Source organism: Lissotriton vulgaris, chromosome 9, assembly GCF_964263255.1.
Source record: "Lissotriton vulgaris chromosome 9, aLisVul1.2, whole genome shotgun sequence".
Lineage (NCBI taxonomy): Eukaryota > Metazoa > Chordata > Amphibia > Caudata > Salamandridae > Lissotriton > Lissotriton vulgaris.
This window is the reverse complement of record NC_141697.1, coordinates 2,148,534-2,170,713: the sequence shown is the minus strand read 5'-3', so window position 1 is coordinate 2,170,713 and position 22,180 is coordinate 2,148,534. Positions and strand designations below refer to the sequence as shown.

The 22,180-nt window shown below is 43.6% G+C and overlaps 1 protein-coding gene across 3 annotated transcripts in view; it reads right to left on the bottom strand.

Annotated features, from left to right (window-relative positions):
* Positions 1–860: 860 nt before the first annotated feature.
* LOC147689514 (uncharacterized) overlaps positions 861–22,180 on the bottom strand; it is a 175,726-nt gene continuing 154,406 nt past the window's right edge. For all 3 annotated transcript variants that reach the window (XM_086936902.1, XM_086936901.1, XM_086936903.1), the window contains one exon: positions 861–6,455. In XM_086936902.1, coding sequence (XP_086793028.1) covers positions 3,885–5,264 — 1,380 coding nt within the window. In that variant the 5' untranslated portion in view covers positions 5,265–6,455 and the 3' untranslated portion in view covers positions 861–3,884. The remainder of the gene's footprint in view (positions 6,456–22,180) is intronic.

Here is a 22,180-nt window from a genome sequence, read left to right as displayed (position 1 = left end):
AAACACTTGTGTTATTGGATTTGTTTCAGGGAAGATTTTCCATGAAGAGAATACCTCTGTCAGGTGATATTCATGTGCCTCTATCACAAAAACTACCCTACCACCTCTTGCTGATAGGCCATTTCGTATGAGTTTTATAGTGATGGCTTTCCTGAAATTTTCTGGAATGCTTATAGCATCCTCATCGGCTTCATTAAAGCATGTGTCAAGAGCTCGTACCGCGTTGTCGCTTGTAGCTCTACTGGCCCTGGGATTGTTTTCATCTGCCATTTTGTTGACTGGAAGTTTGCAGAGCAAGTTTCAAGGAAACAAAGATAAGGTGCACAATATTTTGGAACACTGTATCCTTCAACGTTGAACAAACCAAAAACTAATACATAGGATGTTCGTCCTACTCAGCTATGGCGGATATTTTATCCTTTTACCCACTCCAGACGTCTAATAGAGTATTTGCGGAAAAAAGGGTCTCTGAGAAGAGCACGACTGAGTTATTTTAGTATCTAGCGTTAAATGAGTGCCTTACCAAACATTGAGCGCCATGTAGTGTAGTTCCTATATTGCCAATAGGCTCTGCGCATTGGAATAATATATCCTATAGATTTGACGTAGGACTGAGGTCAACTAGGTCTCTATCGAATTTACTAATCTTAATAGTGAGTGCCAGCTAGCTCAGAGGTCACTAGAAACTTTATCGAATTCACAAGAAGGGATTAGTTTCTGACAACTGCATAAACATGACAACTTTGTTTCCCAAGAATAGGAATATATCTCTCAGAGTTGCGGAAACAATAGATAAGTATTTCACTCAGTCAATCATGCATGCTTCGTTTCTACAGAGTTGCAGAGAAATAAAAAAGATGGGTGTTTGCAATAAAAGGTTTATTGAACAGTCTTCTTTCTCATGCAAGAGAAGTGAACTGCTACAATCGTTAGGCAGACTGCAAAGTATAATGCGTACAGCGAGAACAGTATTATAAAATAATACTGTAAGAGCATTGGATGGTTTCTAAGCCATATAAAAATACATACATAAATACACAGGCTAAAATACTCAACTGGTGCTTCTAAAATACGCCTACCCTAACGTACCCAACCTAAGTCTAGTACGTGGGAAGAAGTATTGTCTTTTGCATAGGTTTAGTTTTGCCAAGAATCTACCAAAGGTTTCTCTAGGTTCTTATCAGCTCCATACCTTAGAACGAAGGTCTGGTCTCTCAGTCTCGGGGCTCGATTTCCCAACGCCCCGCAAGGGGAGTCAGAAACACTGTAGCTGGATTTCTCAGCAAAGTAGGGCAGCTTCCTGATCAGTGCGTCAGCTGGAGAGTCAGCTTCCTTCGGCACTTGCTGTACCGAGCTGCGATCGGGCAAGTAGATAGTCGAACTGCTCCGAACCACCGTAGTTTGCAAAAGCAAGTGAAGGTATATTTATACCTTGAAGGTGTTTAGGAATGCCATCTTTGACGTAAAGTCGGGTATATGAACATCATGAATGAACCCCTGAGGAATAGTTGTTCATTGTAAAACTAACTGAGTTCTCGGAGAAATCAATATTCAAGCAAGGGGAAGTCCCTAACGGCTTAAGCTGGTTTTCCAAGAAATCGTTGTGACGTTTGGTGAACGGATGGAAGAGCCATGCCTGTATTTGGGCTGCATGGGCTCCGCCTAAATAAGGGCTTGATTTCTATGCCTATATAAGGACAACACAAATTGTACCTATATAAGGGCATGAATCAGGAAAATCCATTCGGAATCTAAAACGATATACAACAATACCCCAATAATGGATAATTAAATAAGTTACTTACCTGTAACTGCAGTTATCCAGTATTGGTATCTTTCATAGAGTCACAACTCTGGGCATTAGCTTGCCTCATCTCCACAACGGCCCCACACAAACGCCGGGGATGCCTGGTTTCACCTTGGAGACCCCCAGGAGGGACTATCTCACAGGGAAAGCCAGGACGGGTTCCCCAGCGGTCTATAGCGCTACGAGGCCTCCGGGTAGCAGTGCGCTTTACAAGACACAACAATTTACATTCCACCCAACCTCCTCTGTTGAGAGGCTCCCCTTATACTTCGGCATTACCTATTCACACTTGCGCTGGAAAATCTGAGGGATACAGCCTCTCTTGGGAAGGTTCCACAGGGTGCTAATAACTGATTGGTTGTATCTAACGTGTGTTCTTTTTTTTAAAGGAGGCAGATAAGCTATTAAATTCAAGGCCTAATGCTATGAAAGCCTATGGAAACTTTTCATACTGCTTTATTTTTAGTACACTGGGACTCCCACTTCGACGGGGAATGATTCCAGCATGTGAATCTATGAATAATACCAATACTGGATAACTGCGGTTACAGGTAAGTAATTTATTTCTTTTGGTGAATGTCTCCTCCCCTGCTGCCAGCCCCACCAGCGTGGCCATACCCCAGGATGTGTTTTTTTGCCCCAGAACAAATGTTTGTGAGTACCCATGACCTAACACGAAGTCTACTATAATCCCAGTAACACCATAATACATTTGGACCTCTGTATAGGTCTATGATAATGGATATGCAGTTGCAGTTATTGTCAATGAAGACCTTGTCTTCTCTGCTTTTCTGAGTGCTCTCCTGCTTTTGCTTTGTTTTTTACTGCTTTCTCCGTCCTTTTCCACCATTTTTCTGGGTGCTGTCTATTGCTTTTGCCTAATTTTTCAATGCTTTCTCCGTGAAGTAGCTAGCAACTCCAGCATCATGAAACCCTCACTACTGATTTGCTGCACTGTATAAATCCCGATTGATTGATTTGAACTTCTTTATATGTCCATGCTAATGGATATGCGGTTGCAGTTAAGTAGTGTGGCTCACTGGTTAGAGGCGGCAGACCCGAGAGCAGAGGACGGCCCGGGATCAGGGTTCGATTCCCGGCGCGGCAGGTTTCTGGACCAGGGTCAGCGGACTCGATAATTCTCTCGCCTCGGTGCCCACTCTGATCAGCGATCACACTCGGCAACTCTGGGAATTAGCTTGCCTCATCTTCACTAACGGCCCCACCAGACCGCCGGGGATGCCTGGTCTCACCCTGGAGATACCCATTAAGGGACCATCTCTCAGGGAAGCCAGGAAGGGTTTCGCAGCGGTCGAAGCGCCTTGGGACCCTACGGGTAAGTAGTGCGCTATATAAATGCCAATACATTTACATTTACACAGTTATTGTCAATGAAGTCTTTGGCTTGTCCTGTTCATGGAATAGGTGCTTTGGGTATAAATAGGCCTTAGCCTATTTGCATATGGTAATTGCTTTGTACATCTAACTGACATGTAGATTTGTGTCAAACCCACTGTTCAGGATATGATACTTACTCAGAGCCTAGAGTTTCTCACATTCAATCACAGAGTTCTTCTCCATTAGTATTCATGTCCTGTAACTCTTTCTACTTACTTGTTTAATCATAAATTTACTTGTGATCACCTCCCACCCAGTCAAGTAATTGTTTTGCCCATTTGCAAGCCCACATTCTATTCTAGTAACTGTGGATAATGGTTTACTGTTTACAGTTGCTTTATAAAATCAACATTACTTTATGGTAAAGAGATTGCCCATCTCAAAATTATGGTCTCCAAATTAGAATCATTTTAATACTGATTTCTCACACGGAGTTAAAGACTCCAAGTTCTTTTTTTTATTGCATACATGTCTTTGCAAGAACAAATATTTCAAAGTAAGGTCATGATTAGATAACATGTAGCTTTTAAAAAAGATTTAATGACAGTACTCTTTGTAATTCCTTATGAATCTGTAAGTTGTCCCCTGTGGGTGCCTTTAAGACATCTCATCAATATGGTTTCTATGTTGCAGCATTAGCCGGCTCTATTTCTTGAAAGGCCTATCACACTCAGTAGATTTATGTGGCCTTAGCATGATCTGCTTGATGTCTCTTTAGAGAGCCATTTGAAAAGTAAGCTTTGTCACATTCAGAGCATTTGTATCGTTTCTCACCGATGTGCGTTCTTCGATGTAACAACAACTGTGCCTTTGTAATGAAAGCCATATAACATTCAGTACATTTATGGGGTTTCTCTCCTGTATGGCACTTCTGATGCCGTGACAGATGACCCACTTGTTCAAACGCTTTGTCACACTCAGAACATTTGTATGGTTTCTCACCAGTGTGGTATCGCTGGTGCACAGTTAGAGTACTCTTTTTGATAAAAGCCTTGTCACATTCAGAACATTTATATGGTCTAAAGCCTGTGTGGCATCTCTGATGTAGCGACAGCTCTCCATGGACCCTGAAAGCTTTCTGACATTCATAGCACTGATACGGTTTCTCACCTGTGTGCATTCTCTGATGTACGATCAAGCGTGAATTTGTTACGTAAGCCATGTCACATTCCGTGCACTTATACGGTTTGTAGCCAGCGTGCTCTCTATGGTGTAACATTAGCTGTTGCTTTCGAATGAAAGCCTTGTTGCATTCAGCACATTTATATGGTTTCTCACCAGTGTGCAGTCTCTGATGTAGCATAAGGGCTATCTTACTAATGAAAGCCTTTTCACATTCACAACATGGATAGGGAGTCTCCCCTGTGTGACATTTGTGGTGTGTTGATAGATGACTCCTTTGCCTGAAAGCTTTGCCACATTCTGCACATTTATATGGTTTCTCATAGGTGTGATTTCTCTGATGTACAATTAGCAGCCCCCTTGTACTGAAAGCCAAGTCACATTCAGTACATTTATGTGGTTTCACACCAGTGTGAATTCTCAAATGTACTGACAAGTGACCCTTATGAGAGAAAGCTTTGCTGCACTCAGAGCATTTATAGGGCTTTTCCCCATTGTGGGTTCGTTGATGTATTAACAGAGCTGCTTTTTCAATAAACGTCTTGTCACATTCAATACACTTATAAGGCCTTAGTCCTGTGTGGCATGCCTGGTGTCTCTGTAGATTGTCTTTTCTAAGGAAAGAACGATCACATTCTGTACATTTAAACAGTTTCTTGCTGGTGTGGACTTTCTGATGTCGTGATAGCCGGGACATTTGCTTGAAAACCAGGTCACACAGAGGACATTTAAATGGTTTACTGCAGGCTTCATTTTTCTGATGCCTTCTCAGATTACCCTTTTTAATGAACATCTGATCACACCCATTACATTTATATGGTATTACTCGTGTATGGGTTTCATGGTGCTTCTTCAGAGAGCCCTTTGCAATATAGTTTTTGTCAAATTCATAACATTTATAAGGTTTCTTGCCATTATAATTTCTTTGATCGTCCATCAGTTGTTTTTCTTCAATGAAAGCTTTTCACACTTAGTATACAGATAAGGTGTCTCCCCGTTTTAGTATAGTGATAGCTGCCACTTTAGACTGTAAGTCTTGTCACATTGAGAATATTTATGTCGAATCCACACCACTATGGCTTGCCTGGGATTCTTAGCGCTCCATTTATAATGAATACTTTGATAAATTGAGAACGTATCCCGTTTCTGTCAAGTGTGATTTCACTGAACTACCATCAACTGTGCTCAAATGCAAGCCTTGTCACAGTCAAAGCATCTGCACAGTTTCTCACAAGGGCGAGTTCTCTAATGAATCATCATCGGCTGACCCTTTCTAGTGAGAGCCTTCACACATTATGCTTATATGGTTTCTGCCCAGTGAGGAAAGTCTGATAACAAATTAACCTTTTGCACAAGAGCCTTGTAACATTCAGTACACTACTCTGATCTCTCAGTAGTGAGACTTCTCAGATCTAGGATTATATGTTAATTTGTTTTGTAAGCCATGTCACATTCATTTGACCTCTTGTTGGTGGGACGTCTCTGTTACTGACCAGATAGATGTCCCCTTTTGCATGAAAGCTTAGTCACATTCAGTACATTAACAGTGGTTCTCCGCTGTGGGATTTATGATGCTGTGACAAATTACCTTTTCTCAAGAAAAATTTGTCACATTCACCACATTGATATGGTTTCTTGACTGTCACATCGTTGTAACGATGTCTTTTACATGACGAACATAAAAAAAATCCATTCATCATCTTATTCATTACATTTAAGGTCTCTAGTAGGTTATTATTCACTATGTGAATTTTGTGTTGCCCTGTTACATTTGTTTTACAGAACAATTTTTGACAATGAATCACCAGGTTGGTCCCTCAGATAGTGTTGTTGTATTTGCATTTACTGGGAAATGTTTGTCACAATGTGTTGCAGTAGCCTGTCTACTATGTGCACAAAGGATAAAACTGTTAATGGCTCAGAGTTCATTTCTAAGGTGTTATCCAATTCACTGGACATGGATCTCCACCGCTGCACGTTGTACTCGCTGTTTGCAGCAACAGACCATTTCAATAATAGAAGCTCTTTCAACTCCAATAACAATTGTGGAACTTCTAGGACACTTCCAAATTGTTTCTGCTTTTTTCTGGGGTTGGTGTCTTCAAACTGGGATTGGATTCTCTGGTGCCTGAAAAAATAATAATGGGGCATTAACTATCAAAAGATGCATCCCTGGTCAGCACTTACACAGCAATTTCTGATTCCTTCAAGTACATTTACACAAGACAATACATAGAACACAGAAACATAATAAAACAAGTTGAAATGTGTGCACTCAAGTGACATGCATTGAGATTCTCATCAATTTCAACACAACTTTGGGGCATATTTACAAGGGGATTGCACCACTGGAACGTCACGTTTACTGACGTTCCAGTGGCGCAATGCCCTGCTTCATATTTACAAAGTGCCAAAAAGCCACTTTTTGTGGCTTAAAGCTGCTTTATAAATAGTGTACCCTTTCACACAGTTTTCAGCGTGAAAGGGGCGTGCAATGGGTGTTGCTATGGACATTCCACCACAACACCCGTTACTTTTTGACGCTGCCCCAGATTTACAAGGATGTGTGAATCTGAGGCAGCGCCAAAAACTAATGTCATGAAAAAACAGGAGTTAGATTGGCACAACGAGGAGAAATACTTTTATATCGCCTCATTTTTGCTTATTCTATGTCTTGAGGCACACATAGAAGTATGCCATTATTGATTGTTTATGGCAGGAAGGAATACCTTTATGCACATAAACAATCGTCCCTGCAATGCAGGAACCCTTGCACTATGCCACAAGGGTGTCTGTATTGGTGCTAGGCAGCTATTTGTAGCACAAGTGCTTGGGGAAACACTTGGGGAGAGGTATGGCTGACTCCAGAGCGCGGGGTTCCCAGTTCGGTCCCCGGGACAGGTGGCAGCTCTGCCCAGCATCATGTGACTCTGGCCAATAGCTCATTTAATCTTACCGGCAGCCCCCTGCACGTTGAATTCCTTAAGGGGATGATATGTTTGTGCTTTACAAATATGAATATATTTGATTATAAATTAAACACAGAGGTAAGTTCTATCCTTGTAATTATGGTGAATCCCTGCATTTTTGGAAATGGCGCAGCACTGCCAAATTTGGTGCAGCCATTTTGTTGTAAATGTGCCCCTTTTTACATAAAATCCAATGTAAAAACCTGGCGAATTAAAAGCTATATAAAGTATATATACAAATCTCGAGAGGCCTTAGAGAGACAGTTGCAGGAACAGCAGCAGAACAAACGTATAATGTTCCTGTTATTCACAGTGAGTCATAAGCAAATTCTTAGGGTCTATAGTAAAAAGGGTTAAAGGCAAACCACAGATCAAGATGTAAAGAGGGATCTTGTGTACTGGGGCTAGAACTTACAGAGGTTGACATATGTAGTGCTTACCACAGGTACAGACTTGGCTTAATGCTGTTGGGCTTAAAGTGCATAGGACATATTGACAAGCAAAAAGGAAAAGAGACTATGGTTAAAGTTCAAGTACTTAGTATCAGCTGAGCTGGAGAGCTACCTGTTGTATTGAAAATTAAAGTTTGTAATTAGTGTTTCAAGAGACCTGAATATAGAAATCACGATAGCATCATACGCATGAAACTTATAAAGACCTGTAATTCCAATTGTATTTTGGGGCTGGGGATAGCTTTTTAGCGCAAATCCCTGCTAAGCCTGTGCACACCTTTCGAAGCATGCGCACTCACTCTTCACAAACAACTTACCAGCAGATACAGGAATGGGAGATATTACAGTCCAAAGGACTCACCGATTTAAACACCTCAGCAGTCCTTGGATCTGACAGGGTCGTCGCTGCCTGTCCAGAGGAGGCAAGCTGAAGACGAGGTGCGCTCTTGTAGAGGATTTGGGGGAGTGCAGCACAGGTTTTGGGTCGAGTCCATAACCGGATCGAACCTTTCACACTTCTGGGCCGCCATCCAGGTGTGAAAAGAGGCTGGTTTGTGTCCCCTGCCCCATCTTCTCCAACATCGAGAGAGGGGATTGACTGGCCACCCCCTAGCCAGTCCAGCATTCGAGAGAGGGGATTGACTGGTCACCCCCTAGCCCACCACGCAACGAGGAAAAGGAGCCAGTCTCGGGAGTAGCGACAGCCGTTCCTGCTACATCCAGGCGTGAAGAGATTGTGGTTTGTCACCCCCGGTAACCCCAGCATTTGAGAGTGGAGAGTGCCTTGACAGACCATCTCTTAGCCTGCCGCGCAACAAAGAAAAGGAACCTGTCTCTGGAGCAACGACAGCCGCTCATGCTACGTCTGGAGTGAAGTGGCGCTGCACCAGAGGAGAAGGTGCCAAGCACAGTTGCAGCAACAGCCGCTCCTGATACAATCAGGGTGGAGGGCATGCACGCTCCTGGGAGGCGAACCGGAGCCCGGCGAGGCTTCCAGTAAATCAGGCGTGAGGGCAGTGACTAGGAGCGGGTAACACTGAGGTGAGCGCCGCTGGGTAAAGTGGGGAGGAGCGTCCAGCCAGGGGACAACTGCAGGACATACAGTGGGTCTATGGTGCAGCTGACTATGGAGTCAAGTGTGTTTGGCTTACTGAAGAGAGGGAACCTCCGGCTCTCTCACTACTGAATAGGAGGCAGCAAAAGAGGCACATTCTGGAGAAATCTGGGAGTCTGAGACTACCCGTGGTGGTGAAGGGCAACCTAGCCATCAGGGAGGATAGGCATTGAGCGATATGAGCTGCCCTAGACTAATCTCTACCTCTATATACTGCCACTAGATCCTGACATTTTGTTGCGATCTGATCTTCACCTTATCTATTCGGTAACAGCAAAATGGCTGAGTACTAAGCTAACCCCTTCCACAACAATCACGGAAAGAGGACTAGGGAGAAGGGGTAAAAAATCTCTAGAAACCAAAATAGGACTTGCAACACCATAAAAATACTATCACCCAGCAACGGAGGTCGGAAGTAGCTCCCCCTCACAACAATCGCAGAAAGAGGACCTTTACCAACGTAAATGAAAAAGGACAATCATTAAGCGATCCAGGAATTAAAGATGAGTGTTCTTTGGTCTCCCGTTTTATGAAGATTGCTAAGTGAACCAGTGTAAATAATTATATAAATAATTAATTAAATAATAAGGAAAGACCAGCAATACCACATTAAAAAATTATTTAAATAATTAATTAAATACTTAGGAAGACCAGCATTCCCAGAATATGTTTTTTATAAGCACATTAATAATTAGGAATGACAATCCTCACCAGTAAAAATATAATTCTGTCAAATGAATAATTGAATACTGGAACCAACAAGGCAACACCGCTGACATCATCACACATACTCCACTGAGGGGAGCGGCTAAGATGGATAGCGGGACAGATCAGGAGAACCAGCACCCTAGATCCCCCAGTACAAGATACAGTAGTAAGACACACCTTATAGCCAACAATCCAAAAGTAGACATACCCAAAGCAGTTACCATTGAATTCGTAGAAGCAAACCAGTTAACTTCTACCAAGCGAAGCAATCTGCACACATCAGTGGCAATTACCTTCACAACCACATAAATAGTCAATCCCTTAGACACAGCACCCATCAATTAGGACCCCGAGAGGTTAAATATCAAGACTGATAATAACAGACAGCTTGAACCTCAGATCAAAGAACAAACTACAGAAGGAACTGAATGTGTCCACAAGCATTCTGAAGTTGAACCATCCAGCATACCATTCCACAGGCCACAGTCGCGTTTCAAAAGAATCATCTCTCTCCTCCCTCAAGAGGGGAATTAGAAATGTTCAATGCCTAGACTGATAGGATAGTTACAACTCAAGGGTAAACCTGGAATCACTGGGACCTGGGTACTAGACGGTATATATTAAAGTGGTCCCAGTGTATTACTGGCTTTCACATGGAGGGGAGATTTTTTTATTTTATTTTTAAACATAAATCATGAAAATGTGCTTTCAACAGTATGAGAGAGGAAACAATAATGTTCGACCAATGTTATTTAATCACATTGGAAATGCATTTTTATGAACAGTCTTAAGAAAAACCTAACAAAGTAACAAGCTCATATGGGTGGTGCCCAGGGGGAAGGGGTGTTAGATAGTAAGTGATGGGAGAGAGAGTTTGGTGACGGTGACAAAGATATCACAAACAGTTTTGGTATATATTAGTCATATACCAGATAGTCAAAGTCCACATCCTATACACATATTTGCCATATAGCATATGAAATCACAGTTTATTTATCACTGTGGATACGGTAATGGCAGATGCAGTAAAGTTGACGTTTCGACCCCTATATTCGGAAGTATGTTGAACCTTACTATCGGGGTCTTCCTCAGGACAGGTGTGATGTGAGAAGGACTGGGAACACCATGAGTGTAGCAGCGGGAGGGGAAGGATTCTCTCACAGATCAGTTGTTGAGAAAGAGGGCTCTGTAGCTCTCCATGGTATACAGAGTTGGTAGGAGTGAGGTGTCACTGCATGTGTGTGTGTGTGCGGTGCGCAGAGTTCCAATCTGTCAAAAGGATTCCTTCACAGGTAGACAAAATTATCCCCAAAGTTAAAAGTGAATCCAACAAAACCTGAGTCAATCGAAGGCAGTAAAACGGAATCAATCCATTCGGCCACTTGACAGCGTCTATGGGAATGATAGGATAGCTACAGACATGGCAAACGCTATTAGGAACATCAAGAATATTCTACTTCTCTCAGAAAGCTATCTCTCCAAAAGTATCCATAGTCAAAAAGCGGTACACACACTCCACAATAAGATTAACACTACCCCACTGCCTTTGTCTATTAGGATTTACCATCCACAAATTGTCGTTAGATATCTGATGGACATTGAAACTCAAACCTTACCACTATCTTATCAGGTAACATCCAGCCTCACTGCTAAGATAAAAGAACAGAATTCCTCGAGAAACGGACTTCTAACTCCAGACGGCTTCAGCCACAGCCAGTTTAAGTCCAAGAAATGTTCATAGACTGAGGTTCCGTGACGATTTTAACCCGTGTTTTCAATATTGTCGGAAATACATAATATTGGTATCAGCGAACCGCAAATGATCCATTTAGCATATCCTGGTGTTTTCGCTACGCTACAAGCAAGAGTACTCCTGTAATAGACACATTTCTGATCCACCCATGGCATCCATCTTAGATCATGGCAGCCATTTTGTGTTTCTTGCCCTCACATACGCAATAACCTCTGATCACTTCATTTCGATTAAGGACACGTAGCCTTAGCCGGAGATTCACCTCTCTAGTGACACGTGCTCCTTAGACCAGAACACGCTGTAGCTGCATGACTCGACAAAGGCTGCCTCCCCTGCCCGAGGCCAGTCCTGCTAAACTGGTTCTCATGTCCGTCGACCTGATCACGATTAGGCGGCCGAAGCCGGTAGCCTTGCTCATTTACAACCTACAAACATCCCTTATCCTACTTTCCTATCTTCCACACCTGGCTCCGTTCCTTTCTTTCTGAATCTTCATTAGGGGGAGGTAACGAAATTTACGATGAGGCGGTCCGGCTCTTGAATGCAATATTGACAAGGGATTGTGATGAACTAGTGGGAACCCCTCTTCGTAATGTTTGGCATCAGATATTATCGACAGTTCCTGTGTAACGCCAAATATTTATTGTTTAGGACACAAAGGTTCTGGGAATGTATTACATGTAAAGAATTTGCCTCAAGCTCAAATTTTAGTATATAAGGAGCAACCCTCTTTGTACAAATTGAACAGGCTCCTAGACACTGCCCATGCGTAGTTTCTGTGACTTCTGTGTCCCTGCAGTAATAAACCTTTGGTCTTTGACGCCACCATCGAGAAGCCCGTGTTTCTGTTTATTTGTGCACCAAGACAGGTGGAACTCCGGGGTCTTCGGGTGTTGTTCCCTGACACCTCTGGACGGAACCAAAAAGTCCAGAACTCCAATTGGTGCCCAACGTGGGGCGACGTCATTCGGTACCGGTCCAAAAGCCTGAAGAGTTCGAGAAGCTTCGTGTGAAGATTCCTGAGGGAGGCGCCCCACTTCATCGATCCCGGCATATCGCAAAAGTGGCCCGAAGTTCTCTTCCACGAGGGTTCCCGTTCAGGACGGCTGCAGTGGGCCGTTGCCTTGACCGTCGCCCTGTCTTGGACCCGAGGTGCAGTCCTTAGTACGGCGAAACGTGACGGGTTTCTCCTTGGTGACGTCTTCAGTGCCTCAGTTAAGTATTTAGTGGTTGCTAGCTGGTTATTTCGTGAGGGTTGCTAAAATCCTTTTTAGTTCTTGGTTTGGTTTGGTTTTGTAAGATTATCACTGGTTGTTCTGGGTACGATAATCTATTTGGTTTAGTTTGGGTATCGATACATCAGTTCGCTTTTTGGTAGGCCTAAGTTTTTGGTTCAGGTGCACATATCTGTTTCTTGTTTTGTTTGTTCTGTGTTCCGGATTGCAAAATGGTAAGTCGGAGAAATTGTATGTTGTCTTGTTTTGGTTGCAACAGTGATTCACGATTGGAGGACTCATGTCTGGTTCCTCCGATTGGGACTCCCTTATATGATCTTTACTGTAAGCATGGTGTGGGTCCTATATCTTATAATGAGGTGTGGGTCCGCTATACGGAAAAGGACGGTGTCCTTAGTTGGCCACTGCATGGTAGCTTTGAACCCGAAATCCTTGACAATTTAGAAGCGAAATTGTTTAGGAAGAAAGCCCGGCCGGCAATGTTTGATTCTTTCCCTTACTGGCGAAAAGAATCCAAACAAAGAGAGATTAAAAGGTTGAAGAAAGAACAGAAAGAGCAAGAGTTAACTTTAGAACAAGCTGTTAAGCAGCTGCAAGTCAACGAGTCTGAGAAGGCCGTAGAGGTGGCCATTAGAGAGCATAATTTAGCGATCGACAAGTGCTATCCTGCCTTGCCATCGAAAACGGCTAAGATACTGGAGGACCCCGAAAACGATCCTCTGTTGTCTTATCTGTTACAGTCACCTCCACCGTATGCACAAGGTGTTACGGTTCCACCTGTAGCAAATGTTCAATTGCCGGTTGCTGGACAACCTGGTATTCCTGCTCCTGCCCCTCAGAATCAAGCTCCTGTACCTCCTGTGGTTAATGTGAATGTTCCTACGGCACCTCCTCTTCCTGGGTTGCCGACTTCTCTACCTATACCTGTATCGCTTACACCTACTATTCCACAAGCTATCTTCCTCGATACTCCTACTGTCCCGCTATCTGTTCCAACTGCTACTGTGTTTTCTGCATCTGCCAGTATGTTAACTCCGCTTTCTGTTCGTCGAAGAATCACTGATTCTGTTTCTAACATTCTGTCTCCTTTTTATAAAACTTTAATTAAGACTCCTACTTCTGACTCTGTACAAAGACGTAGTCAGCTCCCAAGTACTGAGGAACGGGGAATATTAGATTCCACGGCTCTCAGATGGATTTCGAAGAGTAGGAGATATAGTACGAGAGATGTACTAGATACATTTATGCAGTGGAATGAACCAACGCAACGATATGTTTTCGATGAGATGTGCTCTCTTTTACGTGAGGAATTAGAAGAAGATGACTCTGAATCGAATTTAGAAGACTTAATTAAGGTTCAGAAAGAGTTTGCTGCAGGAATGATAGTAGGTCCAAATATAAAAGAAGCGATGGAACTGATTTTAAGTTATAGGAATGATCCATCACTTCGTTCACCGAGAGATTTAGAGAAAAGTAGTATGAAGCAGACTCGCCAATATCCAATGAGGGAGGTTCCTCCAATTTGGCGCGAAGCTGTGCAAGCTGATGCCATTAATGGTATTGTAGCCGCTCCGGCGCAATTCCAGAGAGTGTGGATACACATTCCGTGGAAGCGAGCCGAAGTGTTAGCAGTGAAACAGGCCTTGCCAGATCCGCGTAAGAATCCTGCCGGATACTATAAGGAATTAGCGCAAACAGTTGAGGCTTGTGTAATGAATCTGGCGGACATTGACATGTTATTTGGTAATGTAGTTCCGCAACCAATTTGGGCTAAGATACGTAAAGAGAATCATCCAGTTGCCCTAGGTGGTGATTGGGCAGCTATCATTGCCGCAGATGGTCAGCAAATAGGTGGTTCCAAACCCGAACCTCTAATTGCTAATCTTCCAGGTAGAATAATCGACTTAATGAAGACTTTGATGCCAGCATTGCGCGTTAATTGGGACAAGTTGGCCGCATGCAGGCAGAAGAAAGACGAAAGTGTCTCCGACTTCTTCACGAGGTTCGAAGAGACTTTTGTAGATCATAGTGGTCAGGATATGAGTACAGAAGGAGGACAGAGATTGTTTGTCGATAAATTCGTACATAATTTGTTACCTGAGCTATGCAATAAATTAAAGGATTCTGAGAGTGCGTGGGCTGTTTCTACAACTGCACAAATACTTGCAACCGCACAGTATTATGAAAATAGGGACAAAGAGGAGAAAGAGAAATCAGACAAGAAAACGAAAGATTTAAAGACTAAAGTCCTTTTGCAACAGGCGTATCCGCCTCGCATGAATCAGACTAATACGCAGCAAGGGTCGTATCAAAGGACAGATTATAGTTCACCGAGACCTCAATATCAGTGGAATCAGTGTGCGTATTGTAAGAAAGAGGGTCATTATAAAAATGAGTGTCCAGTTTTAGCGCAAAATAATGCAGCAGCAGCTCAGAGAGGTCGTGGTGGTTTTGTGCAGAATTCTAGAGGTCGAGGACGAGGTGCTATGCCTCCACAGACGAATGATCGCCCTTCCAATCACTTTGATCAACGAAATGGACAGTCTGCCCAGCAAAATAGATCTCAACAGTATCATGTTGAAGACTATTGTGAAGTAGATGAGGGATTTCAGCAAAATGGGTACTAGGACAGCCATGGACAGAGAGAGGGAGTAGTATCAGTTCCAGTGGATCAGAGTGGGCCTTATGTCACAGTAGCAACATCAGGTGTAGTCGAACCGTTTCTGTTGGATACTGGTGCCGCAAAAAGTTCTATCATTCATGCGAAACTCCCTGGCGCACCTTTGTTCGGCTTAACAAATGTTTCTGTAGGTTTTTCAGGCGCCCCTGTTTACAACCCCATATCTGGTCCTTTGTCTATTTCTGTTGGACCGTGTCAATTGAAAGCACCCTTGATTTTGACGACAGGTTGTAATGAAAATCTGCTTGGTTTAGACTTGTTAAAACGCCTATATGCGACATTGTACTGTTCTCCGGAAGGAGTACAGCTTACGTTGGGTAAAAGAATCACCTCCCCGATGTACTTGTCAATGGATGCACTGCCACCAGAGCTGCGTTCTCTCCCTGATTCTCTTTGGGCGACTGGTCCTAATGATGTAGGCCTTTTGGAAATACCACCATATGTAGTCACTTTAAAAGCAAATGTAAAATTTCCACGAATTCCTCAGTATAAAATATCTAGTGAAGGTGAACGTGCACTTTTACTGATTGTGCAAGATTTGATTAAGAAAGGTGTGGTTGAAGAAACTAGAGGAAATGTCTGTAACAGTCCTGTATTACCGATTTTGAAACGTACTGACCCGACAAAGCCTCCAGTATATAGGTTTGTCATTGATCTCAGAGAGGTTAATAAGATTGTGGTCCCGCAGTTTCCTGTGGTTCCAGACATTACTGCCTTGTTAACATTGATTCCTGCTACAGCCACATGGTTTTCAGTCATTGACTTGAAAAATGCCTTTTTCAGCATTCCCATAGCCGAAGAAAGCAGAGATATTTTCGGCTTCTGTCTAGGAGGTCGAAGCTTCAGATTTAAACGCGCTCCACAGGGCTATTGTGAGAGTCCGTCCATTTACAGTCAGGCATTAAAAAGTCAGTTAGATTCTTTTGTACTTCCTCAAGGTTCTGCCCTAGTACAGTACGTAGACGATCTGCTAGTGGCTGCCGATGACAAGGAAACTTGCAAAGCAGCTACGATTTCGTTATTACATCATTTGTCCAATTTGAATCACAAGGTATCACCTTCGAAAATGCAATACTGCTGCCAAGAAGTGACCTACCTAGGTCATCTCTTGTCAAAGGAGGGAAGGAAGTTGACCCCAGAGAGAATAAAAGCAATTACGCAAATGAGTGTTCCCCGCACGCAGAGAGAAGTACGTGCCTTTTTAGGTATTACCTCGTACTGTAGGCAGTGGATCCCAAATTTTATCTCTTTTAGCAAAACCATTGGTAGCTTTGACTGGGAAAAATGTTCCGAGTCCGGTGCCATGGTCTGATGAAAGTCAAGAGAGTTTTTCTGAGTTACGAAAAGCATTGTGTTCAGCTCCTGTATTGGGTACACCCGATTACAGCAAGCCATTCACGCTCTATGTTCACGAGAGAGAAGGTTGCGCGTTGAGTGTTCTGACACAGAAATTTGGTGACAAACAACGCCCTTGTGCGTATTTTTCATCAACATTGGATCCGGTAGCTAGAGCGTTACCTAGTTGTTTGAGAGCTACAGCGGCAGCTGCGGCTTCCATTCGACAATCTGCTGGTTTGGTGATGAATAACATGCTAGTGGTTATGGTTCCTCATGCTGTGGATACACTCATGAACCGAACCAAGACACAACACCTTACCAGTGCAAGATTATCTGGCTACGAGCTGACACTGCTAGCAAGTCATATTCAGATCAAAAGATGCAATGTATTGAATCCAGCAACATTGTTGCCGGCTAATCAAGAGTCGAGTGATTCCGAGCCCCATGATTGCTGTTTTAGAACTGAGGAAGAGACAAAAGGACGAATTGAGTTAAAAGACACTCCATTGTTAGATCCAGATGGCACGTTGTATGTTGATGGGTCATGTTTTAAATTGGAGAATGGTGATGTGACTGCTGCCTATGCAGTAACGACTTTAAGGACGATTGTGGAGACTGCAAGAGTGAGTCAGAATTCTGCCCAAGCTGCAGAATTAATAGCTCTAACAAGAGCGTGTGTTTTAGCTAAGGGAAAGAGAGTGAATGTGTTCACAGATAGTCAGTACGCGTTTGGCGTGGCCCATAGTTTTGGCCGTTTGTGGAAAGAAAGAGGTTTCATTACGTCCCATGGGACTAAGATTCAACATGGTCAGCTAGTTAACGACCTGTTGGAATCTCTAACCTTGCCGACTGAAGTTGCAATTGTGAAATGCAGTGCTCATAAAGCAATCACGGATGATGTTGGTCGTGGGAATGCGTTTGCTGATGAAACCGCTAAACAGACAGCTAGAGATATGATGAGTAGAATGTATGTTGCTACGTCTGCAAGATGGATTTCTGAGTCTGGGATGTGTGAGGATACAGTGGAAAGTGTGAAAGAGATTCAGAAAGAAGCGACTGAGGAGGAAAAACGTGCATGGAGAGAAAGTACGGGCAAGTTAGATTCGAGTGGGTGTTGGATTGATTTGTCGGAACAACAGCGTTGGATGTTGCCTGATGCCTATGTGCTTGCAGTGGTGACAATGGCGCATGGAGTAGCGCATATAAGTTCTAAAGGAATTTGTAAGATGTTGGCCTCAGTTTGGAAGAATGATGGGATTAGTAAATGTGCAGAGAGAGTGGTGAAAAATTGTATGGTATGCCTGATGCATAATCCTGGCAAGGGAACCCCAACTCCTGCTGGTCACTTCGCTCCTCCATCCTGCCCCTTTGAGGTAATTCAACTAGATTTCATACACATGGATCGGTGTAATAATTTAAAATATGTCCTGGTGGTAGTCTGTGCTTTCTCCAGATGGATCGAAGCATATCCACTAAAGGACAATACTGCCCTATCAACTGCCAAAATTCTTCTCAAAGAATATTTCCCTAGGTATGGAATGCCACGGATTGTATGGTCAGATAACGGAAGTGAGTTTATAGGGAAAGTTATGCAGAGTGTGTGTGCCGGTTTGGGCATTAGACAGAAATTTCACAGTGCAAACCATCCCCAGTCTGCTGGTTTAGTTGAGGGTTATAATGGCACCCTCAAACTAAAACTTGCTAAAATACAGGCATCCACGGGTTTATCCTGGCCAGACGCACTACCCCTGGCTTTGTTATCCACAAGAGCAACTGTGCATTCTAGAGTAGGGCTTAGTCCATACGAAATTGTTTTTGGCCGTCCTGCGAATGTTTGGGGAGTGCCTAGGCCGAAAGAGTTCTGTTCTCTGGAATATCCTATGTTGATCGATTACCTTTACGACTTGACTGCTAAATTGAGTCTTATTCACCAACAGGTTTTCGATGCATTGCCAAAGCCTCCGGAGAGTCCAGGTCATCAGCTGAAACCCGGTGACCACGTTGTGGTACGAAATTTCGCGAGGATGAAGAACCTTCAACCCAAGTTTGTCGGCCCCTTCCAGGTGCTGCTTGCGACGAGAACTGCTGTTCGTGTGGCTGGACGTAAGCACTGGATACACGCAACTCATGTCAAACGTGTACCTTTGCCACTTCCTTACGACGACTGGGTGAAGAAGGGAATTGGTGCCTCTGAATGCGAGCAAACACCCAAGTTTATCCCTTTCAGCGATGCCGAATTGATAACTGACACTCCGAACTCTGACTCTCCTCCTGAAAAGACTCCTTTGAACTCTGAACATTTGTCCTCTGCATCAGAAAAAACTCTGTCATCTGCGAACCTGAACACTGCAACAGCTACTAATGATACGTTATTTGCCGATCAAACAGTTCCTGCAAAACTGAGATACAACTTACGATCTCGTAATATGGACAAATAAAGCAGGAAACTGCCTATTGTGATATTTGAAATATTGAACTTTTGCCTTCAGCCAGGAAGTTTGCTATTGTTTTCTTGTTTTAAAAATTGCCTTGCCGTCTGGGTAGCCGTAGGGTCGTGGCTGTGTGCCTAGTTGAATCTGCAGGGGTCAGACACAAGGTCGATCTTTCTGTTGGTTCTGGGAACTCCCAGGGCTGATAGAGGCATTTTCATCTACGTACACATCATCAGTGGTCGCGAGCGGATTGTAGAAGATGGAGCTTCCTGCGCTGCAACGAGAAAATGTGATTTATGTTCGCAGAAACAGACTTTACAGAATTTTTCACAGCAAATGCTTTCTGATACAATGTGCCATTACATTTTTGATTGTTTTGATAACGTTGGTGGGTGGAATCGTCTTTGGTATGAGTTTGATTTTTATGCCAGTAACTACAGTACCTCCCCTTGATCCTGCTACTTCTACTGTTTCTTCTATACACTCTTTTCACTCGTTTCCGGAACATGAGCAAGCTCGACGCTCAGAATTCATCAATAACACTTTTGTACAGCTCTTGCACCAACACCAACTGGTAGTTAACACTACAGACTGCTGGGTGTGTGGCTTGATACCCCACACTATGGATAAAGGTATTCCCTATCTGGTTTTGCCTTTCAGCAATAATGGATCATTTCAGGCCCTTCAAACCATCTTTGCTTATGCCCTTGAAACCTATCCTCCGCGTCCACCACGTTCCACTAAATATAACTCTGCCAACAAAGCTTTAGTCCAGGGAATTATTGACATGATCAAGGACGTCAATAATACTCCATCTTACCCTAGAGACGAATTAAGAGTATATTTGAGTTGGAATTCTTCAGAGTATCGCCTTAGTTTGGGAGAAAGCAAGCGTAAAAGCTCAACTCCAATCTGGGTCGTACTTCACCGAGGTCAGGTCTGTTTGCAAGGTAATGGGAGGAATCCGAGAGCTCAGCTAGGGAGGAGTGAGTGCGTAGAGACTTACGTGTTTCCGTCTAACTCTTCCCCTGCTTTTCTTACTGCTAGGGGTACCTACTTCATCTGTCAAGACAGAGCGTATACATGGTTGCCTGCTGACTTTTCAGGTTCATGTTATATTGCTCGACTGTTGCCTCCGACATACACTGCTTCTTCTGACTACCACAAGACCAGAGTAGCAAGAGGTGTCTTCAGCAAGGAAGATACCGCTGGTCAGGAAGCTGGAGACTTCTTCAAAGGTTTCCTTCCGTTCTGGGGGCCTATGGCCAATAGTAGAAACATACGTCAGCTAACACGGGTAGTTGAATCTACTATCACCGAAACTGCTGGTGCCCTTAGCAATTTGACAGCTGAGCTTCAGGCGGATAGACTCATGACGTTGCAGAACCGTATGGTTCTAGACGTAATACTTGCAGATCGAGGTGGGGTATGCAGAATGATCCAATCGAGCTGCTGTGTCTTTATTCCCAATAATGCTCCAACAGTCTATGAGGCGATCTCTAAGCTACACAAGATTTCCGACTCTATTCACGTAGACAAGGGAAACTGGTCCTTCATGGAGTGGTTTTGGACTCTGATATCAGCGTGGGGATGGAAGGTTCTGATGGTCATTGGTGTCATCTTAGTATTCCTATTCTCATGCTGCCTGATTATCCAGTGTGGTCCTGCTCTGTGTAGTCTTTGTGCTGCAACCTGTTTTAGAAAACCACCTGCGTTTGGAGAAAAGGCGCGAGAAAGAATGATGATACAACAACATGTCACTGACCTGATGAGCATAGAATTAGACTCTGACATAGACTGAGTAATTGCCTATGTAAGGGCAAAAGGAGGGTCTGAGGTTCCGTGACGATTTGAACCCGTGTTTTCAATATTGTCGGAAATACATAATATTGGTATCAGCGAACCGCAAATGATCCATTTAGCATATCCTGGTGTTTTCGCTACGCTACAAGCAAGAGTACTCCTGTAATAGACACATTTCTGATCCACCCATGGCATCCATCTTAGATCATGGCAGCCATTTTGTGTTTCTTGCCCTCACATACGCAATAACCTCTGATCACTTCATTTCGATTAAGGACACGTAGCCTTAGCCGGAGATTCACCTCTCTAGTGACACGTGCTCCTTAGACCAGAACACGCTGTAGCTGCATGACTCGACAAAGGCTGCCTCCCCTGCCCGAGGCCAGTCCTGCTAAACTGGTTCTCATGTCCGTCGACCTGATCACGATTAGGCGGCCGAAGCCGGTAGCCTTGCCCATTTACAACCTACAAACATCCCTTATCCTACTTTCCTATCTTCCACACCTGGCTCCGTTCCTTTCTTTCTGAATCTTTATTAGGGGGAGGTAACGAAATTTACGATGAGGCGGTCCGGCTCTTGAATGCAATATTGACAAGGGATTGTGATGAACTAGTGGGAACCCCTCTTCGTAATGTTTGGCATCAGATATTATCGACAGTTCCTGTGTAACGCCAAATATTTATTGTTTAGGACACAAAGGTTCTGGGAATGTATTACATGTAAAGAATTTGCCTCAAGCTCAAATTTTAGTATATAAGGAGCAACCCTCTTTGTACAAATTGAACAGGCTCCTAGACACTGCCCATGCGTAGTTTCTGTGACTTCTGTGTCCCTGCAGTAATAAACCTTTGGTCTTTGACGCCACCATCGTGAAGCCCGTGTTTCTGTTTATTTGTGCACCAAGACAGGTGGAACTCCGGGGTCTTCGGGTGTTGTTCCCTGACACCTCTGGACGGAACCAAAAAGTCCAGAACTCCAAGACCAAGGAATACTGAACCCAATAACATAATGGTCAAGTAAGCAAGCCTAGCCATTACCATACATCTTCCCCCCAAAACATATAAGAAACCACACACACACACAAAGCAAAACAAATTATTTATAAATCACAGAAATACAGTTTAAATTCCAAATGTGCTCATCTTCGAGTTTCACTGCACTACGAAACAACTTAGTAACTTTGGAAGGCTTGATGAATTTAGAATTACAGCAAAAATGCACACAGGATTTTACCACAACACATCTCCTACAGTCTCTTTAACATCACTTTAGGCGGCCATCTTAGGAGGGTTGATGCGCTAGTCTCCCATTTCGCCTATTCTATATAGCCCCTCTTCTTCCCGCGCAGCGGTGACGCGCAGCGGTAGC